This window comes from Ciconia boyciana, chromosome 10 (genome assembly GCF_034638445.1).
Source record: "Ciconia boyciana chromosome 10, ASM3463844v1, whole genome shotgun sequence".
Lineage (NCBI taxonomy): Eukaryota > Metazoa > Chordata > Aves > Ciconiiformes > Ciconiidae > Ciconia > Ciconia boyciana.
In genome coordinates, this window is record NC_132943.1 from 5,052,501 (window position 1) to 5,075,480 (window position 22,980).

Here is a 22,980-nt window from a genome sequence, read left to right on the forward strand (position 1 = left end):
AATTGGAATAAAAAGGTCATTTACTAGCCATTTTAACAATAGATCAATCGGAACTCTATTTATTATTTAACTAGTAGTGCTTAGGGATTGAAATGAAGAATAATTGTATTATTGTTATGATACGCTACATTTCTGGAAGAGGACAGAAACGCGTGGAAGTTGCGAAGCTTCCCTGTCCGTCTCCGGGCTGAAGCCTGTGTCTGTGTGCTGGGGATGCTCTGCCCGGTGCGGTTCCATCGCTCGGTCTCGGCATCTGCCGGGGTACGGTCTCTACCAAGACTTTACCGCCTGTAGCGAGGACCTGGCGGAAGACGCAGGTAAACTTTGGTGCGGAGAGGTAGCGAATGAGTCTGTCAATAAGATCAATTTGACAAGGAAAATTTTGCAAATTTCAATTTGCAAATGAAAGAGTTCCAAATTTTAACTTCTATCCAGCAGACTACAGAGGCATTAAATTCTGATTTTACTAATTCATGATCCTGATAGAGGTTTTTCATAAGGGGAAATTGCATACTCAAATGATGACTCAGATTGCATCTTGGCCTGCAGTTTTGTTTTAGGGGGCTGTTCGTGGGGTTTTTTTCGTGTAGACGATATGATTAAAAAGCAAATATTTTAACATAACTTAGTGATCTGAGCTATTACTGAAATGTCCACAGTTTCACTCTTTTTTTTTTCTCCTAGATTAAAGAAAACTTTAAAAATCTATTTGCTTTGACATATGACACAATATTTAAGAACTGAAATCATCAATTAAATCACACATCAGAAACATTTCCCTTTGGTAAAAAATATAGTGCTAGACGATGTACACTTTGAAATTGTTGTTAATGTTTAAAATGCAATCTGAAGTGCATATGTTATTTAAAAAAAAAAGCCATAAATTACAAATTTTAAAAGTTTATGAAAAAAACCCTAGCAATCCTTGCTTAGCAAAAGCATTTGCAGGGAAGTGTGTATCTTTGGGTTTTGTGGATATGCATAGTTTTCTAGCATGAAAGCTGAATATGTTAGTCGTCTCCCCCCCCCCCCCCCGTTTAAAACTGAGTAGATCTAAAGGAAACAGAGTTCCTTCTGGGTGCCGGTAATAAAGTACCAAACCCGATATGCACATGAAGGTAGCGAAAGCCTTTTGGATTCTCACTGAAAATGGAAAAGGTGAACATTGACAAGATTTCAGATATTCTTTTCTGGGGACTGAGGGAAACTGAAGTTAAAAATAAAGCTCTCGTATGGTCAACACGTTGGAGGAAATTCAAAGACTCTCATAAAGTAAACATATTTTCAGAAGTGTTTTGAATTTCACTGTGTAATTTCTGGCCAACAGAAATTACAGTTGTATCTTTGGAAGGACGTTATGTCAGATCAATGGTCATTATGCAAAAAAAATAAACTGAAAACTTGATGCCTTAACCCGTTCCGTTATTAAAATGCAAACACAAAGAGGATACCTTTTCTTTAGGTTCGCTACTAGAAAACTTTGCGCCACTGTGTTGCAATTATAAAATATTTCGGTTTGATGTTACGGGAGATATGTAAATCATTCCTTGAAAAAACACAAGTACAAAGCATCGCACGCTTTGGAAAAGGAATCTCATCAATAGTTATTAAAAAATACAACAGTTTATGTCCTGAAAAATAAAGGAAATTGTCTGAAGCATGTGCATAAGCTAAAATATCCCAGCCTGAAGCATGCTGCAAGTTGTTCCTAGGCTATATTTAACTGTAACCTTTGGAGTCTTAAAGCCGAGGGAGAATATCTGTTCTGCCAGGTAATGGTGATTGTGTGCATCTGTGTATACGTACACGTATATCCAAACGTGCGCACGTATGCTCTTGTTTTTCTGCAGCATTATTAAGAAAAGACGTCCATACTTCACCATGTTGTTACATGTGTCTGTCTGCTGATTATAAAATGTGTTAAACAGTATTTAAAAAACAAAAAAATGCAGAGCTGCGCTTTGATTTATTCAGCGAACAAAACATATGCTCGCTGTTCTGTTCTATGTAATTCATATGATCAATAAAATTTTCTTTAAAAAGAGCAACTTTGGCATTTAGAAGGATTATGCTGCTGAAGAAAAAGATGTTTCGCTCGTACTGTCTGTAGTCAACCTCAGTGCTCTTGCACCAAAATAAGTTTTTGGCTCACTAACGTCTATTTTTGTGTATTTATTATTTCTAATCTTCAGGGTCGAAGCTGTATATTGCGGCTGTTACCCGCTGTGTCCCAAAGCCTTGGTGTACCCAGAGATATTTCCAGGTAGCTGCTTTGTTGCGCATTCTTTTTTGCTGAAACGTAGTAACGTGATTCATGCTAACATACAAAGTTTGAGAATAAACTTGAGCAAAAGCGATTGTTTATTTGGCAAGCCAACATGTTAGTGTTAAGGAAAATTTTATGTGTTTTAATACATTAGACGAAGTTTATATTTGCCATCTGTTCTTTTAAGATAACACAAAAGCAAGTTTTGAAATAGCATTCTTCATTGTTAGCATACACAACCCGTAATGATAGATTTTTGTTAAAAGGTCAGTGATGCTGCAATGGTTTGCAGGTTTTTTTGATACACAGAAAAAAAACCCGAGGCCTGAAAATCACACCAAATTATTTAAACAATTTAATACTTAATAGTATGCAACTGCGGTACAGGATACACACTAATGTAGTACCAGTTCTTTGAAAAATCTCATCACTAAATGTATCACATATGCATTGTGTTACATTAGAATAATGTATTTTAATCACCCAAAGGAGATGTCTAAACAGCACAACTACACAGTCTTATTTAGCATTAAACATCCTTGTGAGCTGAGGTAACCTTATAAAATCATGCTTAAATAATGTAAAACACGAGGCGGCACAGAGCAATATGCATTTTTAATTAGTAAAGTGACTAATATCGAGTGTGTGCTTTGAGGTTTTTGTTTCATTAAAAATGTATCTGTTTTTCCTGCAGCTGAATATCTGTATTCTACACCTGAACAGCTTTTTAAAAGGCTTCAGAATTTCTGCAAGAGACCAGATATTGTAAGGAAACATCTCTATAAGGTAGTTGTTCAGAATAGTTTTACATGATATAATGCCATATTGAAGTACAAAGGAAAAAACCCTTAAAAAAACAACATTTAATTAACATACTAATGTTTAAAGGAAACATGCTAGGGAGGGATATTAGTCGTTACACTAACAAGGATTAATTAAACTAGATGCCAGTTGTATTAACCTAGGTCTTATGAAATACGTGCACTTAATGCATGCTACATGCTTTTTTTTAATTTATTGTTTTCTAAAATGACTGTCCTTTACATTTGGACCCAAGAGGCTTATAAAAATGAACCTGGATTAATGCAACTCATTAGTTTAAAAGGAAAATAAAAGAAAGATCCTACAATTATACTAATGAGGATAAGCCTACCTTCCTATCCTAATTTAATCTTCAGTCCTCAAAAAATGCAGGTGACTGGTATCAGGTAAGATTTCTCTGCCTTTTGGAATTATATGAATTATTTTGATAATTAGGATTATTTTAACTCTTTGCTATTTAAGGTATGTTGAACATAAAGTTTATCGGAAGCAGAATTTACTGTTATTTCTCATGTCCTATTCTTTGCAGTTATTTATGTAGAGAAAGTACAGTTTCAGTGGCAGACCTTCCATTCAAGTTTTGATCGAGTGTTCAATGCTAGACTGACTTTCACATTTTTAAGAGGTGTATTTATACTGCTAGGAGTCACACCTTTTTTTTTTTTTAATTACACCATTGTAGATGAAGCACTAAATTTTATATTATTCCAGTGAAGAGCTATTATTACACCATGCTGCTTTTAGAAAAACAACTGCTATTTTCTGCATGCTGATATGTAAACTGACGGCGTTTTCTGACTTACAGTCCTGGCTATGCCGCGGGCAGGTTGGATGCACGTTACCCCTGCACAACAAAGGTGTTTCAGGTTCTAAAAAACCTGAATTCAGCCGAAAGTCCGTAAAGGCTTAGGAGTGCATAGAAATACTCCTCGTGTTACCCGTGCAATACGAATGTGGTCTTTTTAGCGTTCCCTGGCTGTCGCCGTCCAGGCACGCTGTTAACGAGCAAGTCGAGTAATCGTCGCCGTAATTTGGAGGCTGGTGCTGCCAGCAGACCGAACCTCATCTCTCCACCTTCCTCCCTCTGGGGACCAGAAAGTCTTGGGTCTTGCTGGCTGTCGTCTGCCTCTCTACCCCTTCGCGCACACATGTAGCAGGAGGAGCGAGGGTTTAGCCCACGCCTGACTTTTTTTTGTGACCTAAAAATAGACATTTACATAATGATACATCAAAGATGATGTTGTTTCTGCAGGAAACAGTTAAACTTCAAGAAAAAAGGAGAGAACCAAAAATGCAATTTAACACCCAATTTCAAGCTCATTATCTTTCATTGTCTATTAACTTGGCAATGGTTCAGAAGGTAGCTCATAATAGTTTAAAATGCTGACTGAACACTTCCAGTGTTCAGCATTACTTCTTGAGTCAGTAGTACCGTATAGTTATACGTGGTGGCTTCAAAGGGAAAAGAGTCCTTAAACGTTTACCTTGGCATTTCCCAGTGCTTCAAGTTCAGCTAATAGTTGCGTTCAGGTGGATCTTCTCTCTACCTGTGGATCCCCAACTCCTGAACAGAGCCAAGGCGCACTAAAAATGGAAATAACGGTAGAGCAAATACTGATATAAAATAGTACGGGTTTAAAATGTGTGCACGAGCCCCCTGAGCAACATGCTAATTTTCTTTTATTAAAAAAATCCCTTGGGATGACTTGCAGGCAGAAGCTGAAGGTGTTTATCCTACCCCTCGTACACGTGCGCTATTAACAGCGCAGCCCCGTTCAGATCTTCTGAGCATTCGAGTGTCTGCAACAGGTAGCAATTGAGCTGAACGGGGGATCGTTTTAAAATGAGTAAAGCAGAGCCTAATCCAGAACCTGTGAGCACCAGAGGAAAGATCCCTGTTGTCTTTAATAGGCTTTGGATCAGCTCGGAGAATACTGTTAAGAGTTGTCTTTCTGTACCTACACCCACGTATGCTAAGTCTTCCTTTTGCAATGAAACTACCCGCAAAACCTCCTAGAAAAACGCTAACTTAGATATGTGCTGTTAATGTAATTATAGTTGGAACGATGCTGCTTTTTAGGAGGCTGAAAAGAGTGGAATTGTGAAGGGTACGCAGCGCTGCCGCTGTATTTCCACTTTTTTTCAGGTCGGTATAGTATTATATATACTCTAGTGGAATCAAAAAGGCACCCCTAGCACAGTGGCACATGCTAACTAGCTATTTTTCTTTCAGAAACCTTCCTGACACGCTCCCTGCCTGAAGTTCATAAAGTAGCTGTGAAGTCTTGAAAGTAAAACTGCTTTAAAAGCAAATAGTGCTTTTCTCTGCTGGTTGGGGATTCTGCTTCACAGGTTGGGAAGGAATCATCATCAGAAGTACCTTGGCTTATCCTTTTACATATTGTTGGGGTTTTATTACTAAGGATATCCATAATAATTAGGCAGCGGTCTCATTAAACAGGCAGTTTATTCCTTCGGTTGTCCTCAGCGCTCTTGCTGACAAAGTCAGGGGCAAAAGGGAGATAAACGGCAGCAGGGCAGTCGGGGCAGGGAGCCGGACACAGTGACTATCCCTGTGAAAACGCACAGCCTAAGCCATTAAACCGCAATAGCGTAACTCGACGGAGCAGATTCATGCTGGCAGACTTTTAAAAATGTCCGTAATGTAAGCACCTATGAAAACCTTTCCAAATGATGTCTTTACTTACCCCGCGTCTTCCCACAGCACCCAAGGCTGGCTTGTTTGCATTTCGACATTGCCTTCCACCAGTTATTAACAGAAGACTGAGATGAGTGGAAAGCAAACCTCATTTGTTATCAATTATTTGTTCTGTTCCAGTTTTATGGAATCAAGTGTTGCTCTCTGGTTCTGGGTAGTTGTGGTTGCCAAAGTAAGAGCCAGAATGAAGCAAGTAACAACAACAGGGCATCGGTTTCCATCGGAGTACACCATAAGACCTGTCAGTGTTCGCAAGCTCCCTATCTAGTAGATTTAAAATTAAAAAAAAAAAAAAAAATAGGGCAAAGCATTTGTTTCTGCATTATTTTCTTTAAGTTTACCTTTCAGTTCCCTCACTTCAGTTTCTTAATTTAAAACAGCATGTATAAAGAGTATACAGTGGAAAGGGACAAGAAAAGTTGCCAAAAGCCAGGCATGGAAGGAGCTGACAACTTTAAATAATCTCTCCCAGCCCTCCCAGCTGAATGAGTGCTGGTTGACATGCTGTCAGCTTCAGTTCCTACAGAAAAATCCTACTCTCACTCATGCTTGTTTAGCGGAGAAAAGAATTTGGCCCACTTTCTGACATTCATCTTCTCATTTCCATCACACTACAGAAGCTCACCTGCCTATGAAAAGACACATGGCGTGATTTTTTTTCTTTCTTACACCACTGTAGAAGGAAGTCTGCTGAATTCAAAGGGATTAAACTGCTGTAAAATCAAATTAAGATCCCAGTTAGACCGTAGGCATCTGAATTGTTTCCAGTCTCAGGATTTGGCTGTATAGGGCAGTTCTAACAAAACTTTCTTTTTTTCTTTTTCCCTTCTCTTCTTGCTCTGATTTGAGATAAAGCAGTATTTTGGGGATTTCAGGAAAACATGTAGAAAGGAAAACCGCTGCTGGTCCAATTTTAATATTCAGGCAGAGCTAGGAAGGCAGCAGGAGGCATTCTCAGCCTAAGGATACGGGGCGCTGGACACGTGAGGATGGGGGGGAGCCTCATGCCAGACGTCCCATCAGCCACTCAGCCCTGTTGCAAGGACCGGTCGTCATTCGTAGTTCTCGTACAGGCCACGTAAGAGCCGGGGACCATGCCTCTGCCCTTATCCTTACCCGCTCCCCAGCAAAACTCCACGAGAAATTTGTTTTTCCGTAGGGGTGCTCACTGCCACTCTGGATCAGCACGCCATGTGTTTAGTACCGTGGTTTTGGTAGTGGTGAGCATCAGATGTTTGGGAGAAGGCTGACAGAGGTAGAAATAGGGTATTGAAGGTCTTCTCTTTGTCTTTTAGAGTTAGAGATTGGTCCTAACCCTGGACTTGGAGATTTTATCATCTTTCACAATCTTCTTCTAGTATTAAGTATTGCGAGGCTGTACATAATAGTTCTCCCTTTGGCATTCAGGCCCTTGGAAGCCCCTGTTCCCATCTTTCACGTCCTCCTGTAGCAAAGCGGTTCATCATATGCTTGCAGACGACGTTAAAACCATTTCCTCCAGTCGGCTCGGGGTTTCCCCACCTTCCGTTGCATTGAGTGTCTTCTTGTTCTGGAGCTGGTTGCCTGGAAGCAGAAGCTCCCCATCCATCTTTTCTATACCATTCATTATTTTATAAACATTTGTCAAACTCTTAGAGTATCCCGGTCTTCTCAGTCTCTCTTCATGAATGTTATTCTGTGTTTATATTCTTATCTCCCATCATTCAAACCATTTTGATGCCTGAGAGCTGGTTTTGTGCTGGTGTGATCGTTACTTTACAGAGTATTCTAGGCCATGCCATCAGTTTATGTGATGTGTTGTACTCAGATAATTTTCAACCTGTTCCTTATGGAGCCAAACATACGGTTTACTTTTTAACGGTGAATGTATATCGAGCAGATGTTTGCTTACAGTGTTCTCCAGATCTCTTGTCCTGAGCTGATAAAGTTAATTTAGAGCTCTCTAGGATGTGCAAATAGTACAAATATTTCCAGCAGAGCATGTTTGCAGAGAAAAAAGAAGGCATAGTATTGAATTTGTGCTTCTACCTGGTTAGCATTAGGTGCAGGTCAGAAGGAGGTTGGAAGCACTAGTGGGAAACTTGTATTTGCCTCTTGAGATGCTTGGCTTCCAGTGAGCATAATTTAAAATGCTTCCAGAGACGGTCCAGATCTGTGTCTCAGAGCCTGTATGGGAAGGTTATAGCAGCCTGGGAACTCTGGAGTGCAGCATGCTGTGTGCGTGCTCTCCCATCTCTGTGTCCGTGCTTAGGCGTGGGATCCTAAGTACAATGTATATAACATAAGGATTTCTTATGTGAAAGAAAACTTTGGTTACTCATTTAGAACACGGAATCGTAGAGTAATCCAGGAAGGGACCTCTGGAGGTCATCTGGTCAGGCTCTGCTCAAAGCAGGGCCAGCCTCGAAGTAGGATCTAACTTCAAAGTTGGATTAAGTTGCTCAGGGTCGTATCCAGGTTAGACTGAAGTCTTGACATTTTTCATTCCCGTATGTATGGCTGACGCAGGTGAAATCCAGCTAGCTTAGGAGGTTTGCACAGGTGGGAAGATCTGCTGGACTGTGGGACACAATTTAAGCATTTTGGGTCAACTTTAGGTCTTCAAGCAGCATGTGGGTCTGGCAGCAGCTGTGGGAGGGTGAGGTCCGCTAGCTAATGCGGATCCTCACTGCGGAAGAAATGAGCTAGCAGGTAGGCTGTTGAAGTTGCCTGCTAGGTCATTCTGGGATCCAGCCATACCTATGTAGACATATATATAGGTATGCATGTACACAGATGTATGTATGTGTCCTGCATCTCAACTTCTCCCAGGGTTTGCCTTGCTCTTGGCTCTCTGAGGTATATATCGAGGAGATTTCAGCTCTCCGAAAATGTCGGTCTATAGCTCGTAGCAGTTGGCTGCACTTGTGGAGCAGGAAGAAAGCTTTCATTAAGAAAGCACTTACGTGTGCATCTTTCAGCATAAACACCAGGACTTTGAACTTTTTATTATAACAATATTAGATAGCTTCCAATTTAGTTTTAGAACGTAAATGAAAACTGGCAGATGAACCGCAGCCGCTGCAAAATGGTAGACAGAGAAATGGGTCAAAGGAAATATGATGGGCTTTGAAAGAAAAGTTGCAAAAAGCATGAAAACTTATTTTTTTTCAGTAAAGTATATTCAAATTACCTTGAGAAAGAAAGCCTGAAACTGTTTTCCTACTCTTGTAGTTCAGTGTGTTCTGAACCATCCTATGCAAGGAGCCCACCAGAGTATCTTGCATAGATTCGCATCCAACATTTGATGGTTTTTTTGTTTCAAGACAGAAAGAATGAAATGAGTTTTGAAAGGCTGATGTATGAAACTTCAGAACAGACCAGTTTGTTCAGGGAAATACTGCTGCTCTACTGAGGAGTATTATATAGCTCTGACTCGGGCCTCACAGTGCACCCAATTCGTGTCAGCCAATGCTGTCTTTTGATGGTGGTTTCCAAAGGTGCTTGGAGTTTGAAAGTTGAGCTCCAAAAGTAATTACTACAAGCTGCTTTCCACCTTGATTCTTCCCCAATACCCACTTACAGAGGGAAGGAGCTGGGTCACAGAGTAAAGCTGACCTGATACAAATTAGCTCTGTAAATCACTCTGCTGTCTTGCCTGCCAAATCTCAGGTTTTGTGCTGAATAATAGTCTCTAATTCTTAATTTTGTTGAGGTAATTTTTTAAAAAGTGCACAAAATGTACGCCAAATCAGTACGGTTTGCCTGAACTCCAACTGTCCTGAAACAGCAGGTCTGAACGGATGAACAGTCCTTATTAAATTGTGAAGGTTAACTCTGAAGTCTAATGATGGCAGAGTAGATATTAATTACTTCAGTTCTGGTCTTAGGACACAAGAAACAAAAAAGTTGATTATGTCATAAAGAATAGTGTACTGCTGCTGACATCTTATTATGCTGCCTGTTCTTCAGGGGGAGATCTTGCTTTTTGCGAAAACTTTTCTTCTCTTGATGATTTTTATCTATGCATATTTAGGAACTGTTGACTGAATCACTATTCCTTGAAAAAAATGAATGCCCAGACCTTTGCAGAATTATCACCCCCCAAAAAAGGAGTTGAATTTATTCTCTCCAAGGTCACTTTAAAATAAGGCCCAGAAGCCAGACCGATGATGGTCAAGCAGGGGAATTATGCCCTCACTCCTGCCAGTTCTTGGTCCTGCCACGTCTGGGGGTGAGAGGGACAGGCCGGTCCCCGCGGTTGTTCAGTCCTTGCCGTGTCCGCCGAGACCCCCAGTGAAGCAGACGGACGTGTGATGGTGCTCATCCAGGAGCCAATAACCTGGGTCTGCCGACCAGCTTACTCGTCCTAAAAGAAAAAACGCCGACTTCACCCCGCGTCCAAATAATGCCGCGTAAGCGTTCTCCAACCCACTCCCTTCCAGCGCTCCCGCAATCCCGGCTGTTGCAGAGCGTTTCGGCACGGAGCCGCGCTCCTTCCCGCGCGAGAGACGTCCCTTTGGTGTCCCGGCAGCTAACGCGGCTCCCTGCGCTTTTCTCTTCTGCTTCCTCGCAGGGCGAGACGGCGGGGTTTTCTTGGGCAGCGCTCGGCGGTAAATTCAGGTCTCTGCTCGCAGCAGAACCGAGGGAAGATTTGTGACAGATGGGGCTAAGTCACAAACTTGCAGCCTCAGGCAGAATTGTGGAAGTTTCCAGAGTGTGCCCATATTTACCTGATCAGAGAGAAAAGAAAATCTGCAGAGGAAGCCGAGCCTGGCTGCTTGTCATAGCTGACACAGAGCCATCTGCCACAAACCTGTGGCGGCTTCAGATCTCCAATCCCTGCCACCACCCCAGCTCAAATTAAATACAGATTCTTAGAGACGTTATGATGGTTACACATGTCCTCGGCATCACATGCAGGAGACTGTTCAAAAAAAATATGTGGCCTGTTGTATAACCGCACTCATGTATCCCATATGTGGTGCCACATTGAATTTCCGGTTGAATCTGTTTTTATCCTTTGTACTGGATGACATGGTGCCTGAATTCTTTCTTTTCGCCGACACGATGGCAGCCAAGCTGCAGCTTCAAACGCTCACACTTGGCTGAGTTTCTACCTAGGTTGCCAGGTTATCATTGGAGCCTTATTGTGTCCTCAAAGGGCCACAGGGCCTGAAAGGAGGATCCGAACGCTGCCGGACTAATTGGGCAGCCATCCCCGGGTTCTTTGGAGGCAAAGGGCTGCTTTAGCACTTCTCTTTTTTTTTTTTTTCTTTTTTTTTTTTTTTGCAAATTAATGACTCTCTGGCACAGGGGTTTTTAAGTGAAGGTATTAATAAGGGGTCTGGCAGGTAATCCCATGATTCGCGGAGTTACATTTGCATTTAATTAATCTTAAAGAAAGCTGAAAGATGAACAGCTGTAATTCAAACTAGCATGGGAAATATGCTACATGGTGCCATCTATCCGATAAAATGAAAGCCGAGACACTTGTTTTATTTCTCTCAAGGATGGAGAACAAACAGATAACAGTCAAAATACTTCCAATAAAAACCAGTAGTTTAAATGTAATGGCAGTTCATCAAGAATCTTTGCATCCAGTTACAAATACAGTCTTTTAAAGATAAATCACTTATGATTCCAGCAGTCAAGCTGCTATATTTGTTGATGTAAAATGTTTTGAAGATGTAGATTGTACAATAAATTTTTAATAAAGTGCCCACTGCAATTTTTAATTAGCATATCTCATTCATGTATAAGTGTGTACATCTATCTGTATGTTTATCACTATGCATATCCTTGTGTCAGAGTCAATGAATGCAATTGTGTCTTTATCTGATGAAGTAGAATCTGTTTTGCAAGTGATAATAAAACGTTATGACAATTCCAAGATTTCCAGCTCCGCTCTGGGAAGAAGCAAGAAGAGGACTCTAGGTAAGGCGTTACGATGTGAAGCCCGGTAAGACCTCTCTTTGCGGAGAGCTGTGGTCTCAGCTTCCCGTGTATCAGGCGGGGTAGCTCCTCTCCCCGTCCTGGCAGGCTGTCCCCCGGCAGCAGACATCAGCATCTTTCCTTTGCCCGAGCACTGTCCACAGCAGGTGAAAGATGCGGGCTGGCCCCGCTCTGCGCACGCGCCTTCGTGCCTTCTGCCGCCGTCAAGATGCTGAACTGTCCTTTTTCAGCGTGAGAGAGAGCATGCGGTACCTCTCTTTAGAATTACCCCATTACGCAACCAAAAAACCCAAGGGAGGTCCAATGGTAAGCGTTCGGGTATTTTCCTAGCACCGCAGAGTTGCAATTTTGCAGCGATCATCTGTCTTGCATGCTGGTTCCTCCTCATTTCTGCTCAACCAAAGCCCAGCTTGGGTCTAGGCATTTAGTGTGGTCGAGTGGAAGTGGTCTTCTCCAGGCAGCGTGCGTGGGTGCAGTAGTCATACTCGGTAGAGCCAAGTAACAGGACTACCTTGCACTTCCCATCGGAGTGTATCATAAACGGCCACTGATGTTATCACTGACAAGAGCAAAGTTTTTTTGTCCTTACTGATGGGGAAGCTGAGGCATGGTACAATTAAAGCGAATCGGTCCGAGTTTCACAGTGAGTCATTCTCCAAAGCAATAAAAGGGAAAGAGGAGATGCCGTAACGGTGTGCTAGGGCTCGCGGTGAACAGACTCGATACACCAGCGCTCTGTGGTTTCGAGCTGAAGGCTCCTGCTGTCCTCAGCGCACACCCTGGTCAGGCCCGTGACTGAAGGAGGTCTCACCCAGCTCCTTGGCAAGGTGATGCCCTGCTTTGGTTTACCTATTGATCAGTGATACTTTAACGATACCCAGCTCAGTCCGTTAAGCGAGGCTTCATCTTGATGGAAAATTTTCCCTCCGAGTTACGAACCCTTGCAAATAACATTTTATAATAGAAACACCGTGAGAACTTTAATTGCAGGGTAATAAGTAGCAATGCTGCATTATCTTCTGATACTTCTTTACGTTCTTAGCGAAGATACACAGCTGCTGTAGAGCAAGGGTGAAAACGTCCTTACCGCATCTCCTAGGACCTTCAGGGTGGCCTCATGTCGGGGGCCACCCTGGTCCGTTTCGAGGTCCTCGGTCAAGAGGGTGAGGGAGGACTTCCCGGTAGTCAGAGGAGATATTTCCCCCGCAGCAGTCTTCCCCCCACCAGCCCGCCGTAGACTGAAACAACCTGAGGAGTTTTGCCTCGCAGTTTCTGAAGATCAAACGAGACAACGGCTCGGCGCTGCTTCATTTAAAGCCTTCACTTCAAAAGGTCAGAGAGACAAATTGGGATCTCGGTCCCGTTGTTCCCACACACATGAGTAAGCGGTGAATGCAGAGACCTAATCTTACGAGTAAAATGACAGAATTAGCCCTTGACTTACTTTCATATTTATTGATGTTTCACCTGCACTGACACAGCAACTGCAAGCGCTTTGATACAAGTGTCGGCGCAGAGTTAATGCCGAATGGGTTTTCCCGACTCCTGCCAGTCTCACCAGGCTGTGCTCGGACCAGACAGCTCCTTGCCTCCTGCACCAGTACCAGGCCAGGCACCTAATCCCGCAAGCCCTTTGTCTTAGTACTTGAGATCACAGGAAACACAGGTTTATTCCACATGAGAATTGGCTTTTCCCGTATAATAGAAAATCCTAAAATAACTAGGGAATTTTGTAGGAAACCGTTTCCAGCATTCCTAGCCCCGCTCTGGTCGTGCTGCAGGCACCGCGAGGAGCCGTGGTACAGACTGGCTTCCCTCCGTGTTTGCAGCATCGAGACCTCTGACTTAGCTCAAAGCTGTTCTGAATTAGGAGGCTAGATTTTTCTAATTGCATTTTTAAAGACCGAGCCAGCAGTTCATTAGAAATCATGGAGCGAATTCTGCTTCTCTATTACACCAATATAAATCTTGAATGAATTTATATCAGGGTAACTGGGAGGGTAGAATGTACCTCCCATATTGTTCCTCAGATTATTAAAAGTTAAGGGGCCTTGAGAATTAAATTCACCTTTCCCTGTTCAAGCTGTTTACTCTTTGATTTTTATTCCAGTAAGGACAGTTGAAATGAATTAGTCAGTCTCATTTCTGCTCATAGTCACTTTTAAGTTTGGTTCTCATGTACTAGCCCAAGACTAGTTTGTGTGGAAAGGACCGGAGGACATTTTCTTTCAAACAAATTGTTTTCATGGGAATAATTTCGTAGAATTATATTAAAACCTTTCCGCGAATCCTTGATTTTGCAAAAAATATTTTCCTTCTTATATATCCTTGATTCAGGGGACTTTGCAATGCTTTATTTGCAGATATAAATGAGCACCTTAATGAAAGTCCTTGAGAATTTTACCCTTTCATAGGCTAACCTTATTGAACTGAAATACTTTTTAAATGATTCAGTCTGGTACGCCAGGCTTCCTCTTGAAGGAAAATTTTGCCTTCTTGAGTTACGAACCCTTGCAAATAAGGTTTTATAATAGAAACACCGTCAGGACTTTAATTATAGGGTAATAAATAGCAATGCTGCATTATCTTCTGATATTTCTTTGCATTCTTCGCGAAGATGCACAGCTGTTGCTGGAAACTGATAATGGAGTGCTCTGGAGCTGTGAGACAAGTTATCACCCACCCTCTGTGGAAGCGGCAGCAGCAGCAGCAGCAGCAGCAGCAGCAGCAGCAGCAGCAGCAGCAGCAGCAGCAGCGAGGGTTTAACGGGGAGGAGGCAGCGGGACGCGGCCGCCGAGCGCCGGGACGCGGCCGGCGGAGCCGGGGAGCGGCGGCGGCTGCCGGGGGAGGCCGGGCCGGGCCCGGGGAGTTGCCCGAAGCGCTTCTGAGACGGGGAGGGGGGGAGTGGGAGGCTGGCACCGAATATCCCACCCGGGAAAAAGGCTTTTCCCATCCCGGCGAGGCCGAAAGGATGGAGGTGGGGGCAGAGAAGGGAAGCCGGGGTTAAACGAGGCCACCAGCAGATACAGCAAAAATAATAATAATAATAATAATAATAATAATAATAACGCTAAAGGCGAGGAGGGCGCAGCGGATGCTCCCCAGCCGGGGGCGATCGCTGCGGGGGCTGCGCGGCGGCGGCCCCGCTCCGCGCCTCTCCGCGCCTCTCCGCGCAGCCCGGCGGGCGGGAGCGGAGCCCAGCCCAGCTGCCTGCGCCTCGCTCCGCAGTGCTCCGCGGGGGCCCCGGGGCGGCAGCTCGCTGGGGCGGGGAGCCGCCCGCCACTTGTTATCATCAATGTTATCGATCAGCAACATATCGCGTCGATTTGAGAAGAAGAGTCTTTTGTGACATTTATATCGAGAGCCGGCAAAGAGACGGCCGCACGCACGCACCCCGCGGTGGCCTTTCCGCGGGTGCGGAGCGGCTGCCGGGGGTGGGCAGCGTTCCCGCAGCCCTGCGCGCCTCCGCCTGCCCGGCTCCTTCTCTCCTACGGTTTGGGTGCCCGGCCTCCAAAAAAAAAAACCAAACCAAAAAAACCCCCAACGAACAAAAAAATACCCCCAAACCCCGAAAGCAAACCCAGGAAGGAGCGCGGCGCTGAGGAGGAATGGGAGGGATGCATGCGAGGGGCTTAACCCTTAGAGCTTTGAAGGCACAAGAAGGAAATGCATTGGAAAGGCATGTCTGTAAACAATGATAATTAGGCTTTTCAAAAATCATAACACTGATTAAAATCTCTGATTCATTATTTATTCATCACAGACCCTCTTTGCAGACCTGGGAATAGTGATTAAAACCTAAGTGCTTCTCAATTTTGCGCAGCTAGAGAGGCGCCTAAAAAGGGGTTAAAATGGAAAGGAAAGAGGAAACCAAGCAAAGAGAATTCTTCTTTTAAGAACCAATACTTTCTTCTTCCCTTCCTGGCAGGAATACTCCTATTCTCCCAAATTTTGGTATTATGAAAATGTTTCTCATACTAAGTACAAGTGTTAGACTGAATCCAGTTGGTACTAAAATTGCAAACACACTTTCACTCCTAGAAAAGCCAACAGAAAGGAACTTCTTTTAACTCCATAATAGCATAGTAGGTTACACAGTAAATGAACAACTGATGGTCAACTGGCCAATTATGGTATAAATATCCGTTGTTTACTGTGAGGTGTTAAATGAGCCTTTCGAGCACAAAGGATCAGACTGTCTAAGCTACAATTTGTGCTTCATCCCATTACGTCTCCCCTAAAAAGGCCCGGGCAGTTGTAGGTAACGTGCGCGCAGAACATATTTCTTTCTGTTGATTTTAGTTTGCTTTAATTCAATACACACTCTTGTTTACTTTTTAAAATTTAAATAAATGTCAGCATTGTATAATTTCTATGTTAACAAAGCAGTGAGCAAAATCCCTTGTATGTTTATAAAATATTATTGTTTAATTCACATAGTTTAGGAATTCCAAATGTTGAGAATAGGAAGGAGGCCAAATACCATCTGTTTATAACTATGATGCATCATCATATGTGTACTTTAAAAAAGAAGAAGAAGAAAAAAAAGCTTGGTCAATCATGCCACTGTTCTATCTGTTAGGAATATGGTGAGGATTTAAAATCGCTCTGTGCAATTTGCAGGAAATTTTAGTGCGGTTTAATGCTGAGCAGGGATGTTACAGGAGTTGCTCACGTCTGTGTTCCCGTCAGAAGAACTGCATGAACACTCACGTGCCCCAACTACTGCCGGCACGAATTCAATCACTTCCTCCCAGCCTCAATAATTCGCCCCTTGCAGACACCAAGAAACAAAAACTGGAAGATTTTTTTAAACAACTCATAGGTTTTGGGGGTGTGTATGCATTTGGGGGTTCATTTTCAAGTGATTCATACATTCACATTCCTGGATTTTTAAGGACAGAAAAAAGCACCATGATTTTGTAGCCTGTCTTGCGAAACACGGGCTACAGACTATCATTCAGCTGATTCTGCAAATGTTTTAAAAAAAACCTCTCTGTCAAATGTTAGTAGTTTTAGGTCCAAGTTAAAATAGGTCCTCGTTAAAAATAATACATTCCATACTATTGAGTTGTATGTAATGTGCATTTTAAAGAGAAGGTAGTCTGCAGGCTTAAAAACAAAGAGAGTGTCTCGAAGTTAAGTAGATAAGAAGATTTTTTTTTCCAAACCCAAGTTAATTAGCTAGTACGTCAAGCCTCATAGATGTCTGCCTACCTTTCAAGGGCTGAAGAATCCCCAGTAAATGTACTTAAACTTCCTAGTGAGGGCCAGTGAGATGAATGCAGAGATTAGGGCGAGTATTACCGTGCCTTCTCAGTGCATCCCAGCTGCAGTTCATCCTACTATTGATAATGATGCTTGGAGTTACTGAGGTGGTTTCTGAAACTCACATATGGGGTCCTTTCCCCAAGGATGAGGAATAATAGCGGCACTCAGGTGGTGCGGGGAGGGTAAGAACACATTTGCCGTTATCTTTGCCTGGTGCGTGGTGAGTTTTCGGTTGCGCTGATCTAATAAACAGAGAGGTACACTCAGGACAAGGGCTGTAATTCTCTGATATAGTGGGAGGTTTTTGTTTTGTGTTAACAAACGGGGGAAAAAAAAAAGCACAGGTGAAGGGAAAAATGTCTGGGCTTGCTGGAACCCAGCCCTGGCAGAATGCAATGCAGTATGAAACGTTTTGTGGCCAAACTCTTAGCAATTTCTGTAATACCACAATTTAGCATACTATACGCTGCGCTGAAATGCCTGGGACTTTGTTTTTGAACTTCTTCCTTTCTACTGTTACATTTAACTTGCAGCATCTTGAATTACTTAGCTACACCCAGATAGAAAGTTACAGCTTCTTTAGCTCTATGTGCCGCACCGAGCTGTTGCTGCTAAAAACTGGCCATCAGAGTGTGAAAGCCCTTTCCAGCCCTTTCCTGTATGCTTTCCATCATAAGTCAATCTCTGTCTCTCTATCTCAGGTACCATTCTGAGGCAGTTTACAGTCTTGAAAGACTTTTTCTTTTTTTCATTAGAAAAAGAAAATGCCTTACACACCTTTCTTAAGCAACCTTTGTGGAGCTGGTTCCGTCAACAGAGAGAGTTTGCTGCCGTGTGATGTGTTTAATCTGCTCACGCTGACACGACAGGAGTGAAAAGCAGGACAAAAGACACCTTCTGTCACTGCAGTTTGCAAAAATTCATAAATGTGAAATGTATACATTCCCAACCCGAAAAAAAATGGTGATCTCTGCCAGCTTCAGATAGTCAGGCATTCCTGCATATTACTTCGTATTTTCCATGGCTATGTGATCCTTGGTCTCCCAAGCTCAGATAGCAATCAAGGGGCCAGATTGTCCAATTATGATGTGCATACCTGTCCACGAGGAATTATATGGAAGCCTCATGCTCATTTATCACTTCATTTTTCCACGCTGGAGTAGTTTTATGAGATACACTGATAGAAGCAGTTCGGAAGGTTGCTAAATACCATGTTCATTGCATGCTTGGTTTCATGCGGTTCCTGGGAGCTGGAGAGTCGGTGCAGAGAGATGGGTATTTCAAACCTCACCCAAGCACAGGTATAAATTCTATATAAAGAGCTGTGGTTGAGGTTATGCCCCTCCAATGTAGTGGGCATATCTGCTCTACCCCTCGGACATCAAGGTGGGCAGTCACTGGTACCTGAATTGGGGCCAACAGCTTTCCAGCCAGCAACTGCACCTCTCGCACTCCTGTCGGAGGGTGGCTGCATTTGCTGCTGTCCGAACAGCAAACAAAATGCACACCAGGCGTAAGGCATGCAGTAATTCATGGGGAAAATGTATTCCTCAGTGCATCCCACTAACTTCTAATACCCTTTTGGGGTCTGAACACCTTGCGTTCCCTCTAGCAGCGGTAGCTGAGGGCATTCATCATCTCACAAGCTCCCGGGCATTAACATTTAACCATCTTATAATTTGGTTTTTAAGTGAAAGCAGGGAGATTAATAAACTTAATCTAGCATTCACACAGATTTGAGGACAGCTGACCTCTGCCCTCTAGAGACCCAGGCTCATTTAAGAATCTGCATCCGAGAGAGCCCCTACAGTTGTAATGTCGCAGCGAGTCCTGTCCCCCATGGGCTGCAGCGGATCACCCTCTATGTCTGCAGCAGGAACGGCGGTGACAAGGAATTTGTTTCTTTTATTTATGGCTCCCGCCTCTAAAAGGGTCAGCGTTAGCAAACACAGCTCCTTCCTGCAAGATAGCAGGCTAGAGCAGCTCTCCTGGGGGGAACCACAGCAAAAGTAAAATCTTAGTCAAAAAATATGCAATCTTCCAATTTGTTTGCATTTAGGAAAGAAAAAGAAAAATATCCAACAGGAAAAAAAAAAAAAGGCAGCTGGAATGTCACATCTCTGTTTTGGGGCACAGGTTTGCAAGTTTTGGTATTATCCTACAAAAATCCCAAATCAGCAAAGCCTTTCATGTCAAAGCGTTCAGCCAACGGAAGTGCTGCCTCAAACTGCAAAGCATTATGTCTGGATTTCTGTGCACATTTCATGTCATACAATTCTTTGGAAAAATTTGGAGAGGAGTACTTTGTCAATGCTATTAATAGATATGTTTAATGCAGAAGTGTGCAATGTGATGAACAGCCTTGGCAGGAACCATATCCAGCCTGATTGTATTGTAATATTGTTTGATGCAGCAGTATGTTTGATCAGTTACAAGTGATGAGTATCATATCACATCAAACAATTTAATACAGTCTCATTGTATGGAATTATGGCTGCTGTCAATCAGCATGTGGCCTATTCCTTACAGATCTGTCTTTGGGAGCTGGAATACAATGGTAGCTACATATGCATTAATAAATAAAGTGCTGCTGAAATTCCATACAGACCTGTTGAGATTTTTGTTTCTCTTTCATGGCCTTTTTATTTTTCTTTTTTATTATTATTATTTTTCCCATCTTCTTTTTCGATGCTGCATGGAGACGAGTTCACCTGGTCAATAGGACTGCCAAGGCTGGGGCCAGTGTGCTTTTGAAGAGTGCTTGGAAAACATCTAGCAGAGATATATGAGAGTTGTGAATTTTGTTTTTGCGAATAGCAGCCCGAGTATAAATCCACTGAACTTGTTTTCTGCTGAAGCTTCACAGAGTCTCTTTTCTTGGCTTCCTCAGGGGGAGGAGAGGCTACCTATTAAAAATGCATATGTTTTGTCTTACTGCTTGGCGCACCTCACTCGATAACCCCCTACTTTGATTTGGGGCTGGCACTCTTTGAACTTAAAGTCTCTTCCTTAGGACTGATATATTCAAGGTGCTGGAGGGGAAGCCTATGTCAGATGAAAGATACGTATGTAAATAACAGTATGGAGGTGGGGTTTAAGGCATTACCCATTTTACTATCAGTTTCAGACATATGCTGCTCTGATGCGGGCTTGCCTTGCAAAACCTTGAAGTCCCTAACACAGCATATGATTTTTAATGAAGTCATACTCTGCTGCCTACAAATATGGGGTCATGCTACACTTGTACGGGAGCAGTGATTTCAGTAATGTTGCTTATTGTGGTCAAAGAGGGCAGAAGATTGCCTTTTTGCATTGTGTGGCTCTGGGGTTTTGGAGCCTGCACAGACAAATTGATTACATTGCAGTAGGCCACACATTCGGAGAATAGCGGTGTCACGCTGAAAAGCCAAATTTCAGCAGCTGATTAATCAATGTAATGACTGTAAGTTTTTCCACCTTTTGCTACAGTCTCAGCCTGCAAATCTAAGTAACATCAGGACTTGAAAGGGAAGCCTCAGAAGACATTTTTGTAGATACCAGAGGAAGTGGTTGTTGACTTAATAAATGACACGTTTCCTTCTACATACCAAATTATCCTAGGGGTTAAAATGAAGCATGGTTAGAGATAGGGACAGAAATAAGGATATCTGCATTTAAGAAATCTTTCTAGTGGACTTTGAGGTGGTGACTGAGTTTGAGCTCACCTCTAGGTTGAGGGGTTTCCATCACACGCATCTCCCAGGTTTCTGAAAACTGCATTGACCGGTCACAGCGAAGGACTTAGAGCAATCAGGGCTGTGGAGCTAGTCTGGAGGAAGCTTAGCATTTATGTAACTCGAACAACCTGAACTTGGAGGCATCTTTATAAAGCAAATAAATAAAGACCCGGCTTGCTCCTGTAATATCATCCACCTGATAATTCCTGAGCACTGCTCAGCCAGGTATTTCCTCTGCCTTGTAATCCAAGCAAGATCGACAAGACCCCATGTGCTCGTTTTTCCATATGGGAATAGGTTGTCCTGTTACCCACGTAATTCTGGACTCTTGTGATTTTTATGGACTAGAAAATGACCATAATTATACCTTGCTCTTGCAAATGAATCTGATTAATTCAGAGCCAAAGAGCTCCATGATGTCTGATAGTCTGGGTCTTTTACGGTGCAAGGTAATGTAAAGATAGCAAGTATAAAATAATATTTGTAAGTGTCCTTATAGCAAAATTATTCTTCTTTAAACCTGGCTCATTACATAGCTATTAATGATACTCCAGAATCGCACAGCACCTGAAGTGGAGCATGTCCTACCCCGGTTTATCACATGTCTGGCATTAATTGGCAATGGCTCCGTCTGGGACTGTGATCCAGCCAAATCCTGTAGGCCACGCAGGTCTGGACAGTATTTAGAACAGAAAACTCATCCAAGCAAAAGGAGCATTGGTTTGCCACTAATCCACAGGAGAGCAGTACCTCCACAAGGTTATTTGTAGATTATAAGGCCAAGAAAGGACTATTTGGATCATCTGATGTCACGTGTATAACACAAGCCATATGACTTACCTCAATTAATTCCTGTTTGAACCAGAAAACCTCATCCTCTACCGGTCTAAAAATTACCAGCGATGCAGAAGCCACCACAACCTTTGATATTATTAGATATGGTGCTTTCGGAGATGTTTTCTCTCAAACAAGGAGCCAAAAGTGACGTTTATCTCCTGTGATTATTAGATAACCTGTTGCTAGGGCAAGGATGTCAGTCACGGCACTGAGACCGAGGTCCCCTAAATATCAATAGCTTTTGCCTGGCTTTCCCTCATGGTCCCATCTCGATCTGGCATTCTGCATTTTTGCCCATTTTCTGGGGTTGCTATTGCAAAGGGCAGTTCTTCAGCAGACACCACAGTGATTTTGTGGACAGAGTGATGGTCCATTGACAAATAGTGGCCCTTGAACTAATTTGGTGGGATCCACCCAAGATAACCAGAAATGGCATTGCTAAAATGGTAACCATACCTATCGTTAAAAGGCTTTGAATTGCTGTGCATTTTTAGGGGTCTAAAGAAAAAAATAAAATTAATGGCATTGGTGTAGGTTGTGAAGCTATTGCTGCTGACTGGGATGAAAGGCACCATATGTGAGGTATGTTGCTGATTTCTTATCTTCAGAAAAATTGTTCTTAAAGAGTACAGGGACAGAGTCTGATTTGTGCCTGCTGTAGGGGCAGCGTTTCAGGGGTCGGTAGCATGAAGGGGGGTTTAGAGAATGAGCGTGGATGCCATTCCCCCACTATACATGAAGGTAATGAGCTCAGGGTTAGCATTGTTGAACTAAAATGTCAGATTTTAATTACAAGGAGAAAAGTTTTTTAAAAAAATCCTGTAGAACATTAACACGGATTTTTGCAGGCGCTCACCCTCGTTTGTACAACTCATACATCTCCCTCTTCTAGCTGCACAGCCTATGAAATCTGTGAGAGGAATATAATTTCTTAAAGAGTAAAATGTGCTTTCTAGCTAATGAGATAGCTGCATCTCCCCCATCACAATAATAACGAAAAGCCTCACAAACGCAGTAAAATTCAGCCCTGCCCCTTCCTTTCTCGGAGGGTGGAGGGAGCACAATTATTAGTGACTCTTCATCATGGGGAGAGTGAGCCGTGGGGCGACAGGACGTCCCTCTCCTCCCTCCCAGGGGTGCCGGAGCATCCTGCGCCCAAGTGACCCGACTCCGTTGTGAGTGAGGGACCCCGGGTCGCGGTCCCCCCAGCCCAAGCACTGTGCTGGAGTGACACATCCGTCCCATGCACAGGAGATGGCTTGCTTCGTGCAAACGGTGCGCAGCCCCCAGGGGCGTGTGCCAGTGATGTCCAACACGAGATCTTCAAGCACGTCGCCGAGAGGATGTTCTTAAAGGTCTTTTCCAACCTAAATGATTCTATGTAATTCTATGTCTTTCCCTTCCTACCCCCCAGC

General features: G+C 43.1%; 1 protein-coding gene across 5 annotated transcripts in view; it reads left to right on the plus strand.

Annotated features, from left to right (window-relative positions):
* GTDC1 (glycosyltransferase like domain containing 1) overlaps window positions 1-22,980 on the plus strand; it is a 343,668-nt gene that overhangs the window by 175,537 nt on the left and 145,151 nt on the right. For 2 of the 5 annotated variants that reach the window (XM_072874173.1, XM_072874179.1), the window contains 2 exons: window positions 2,193-2,263; window positions 2,961-3,052. In XM_072874173.1, coding sequence (XP_072730274.1) covers window positions 2,193-2,263; window positions 2,961-3,052 — 163 coding nt within the window. Of the gene's footprint in view, window positions 1-2,192; window positions 2,264-2,960; window positions 3,053-5,321; window positions 10,202-10,231; window positions 11,880-22,980 lie in introns of those variants that run through there. The other 3 variants (XR_012044289.1, XM_072874174.1, XM_072874178.1) reach the window with 3 other exon arrangements.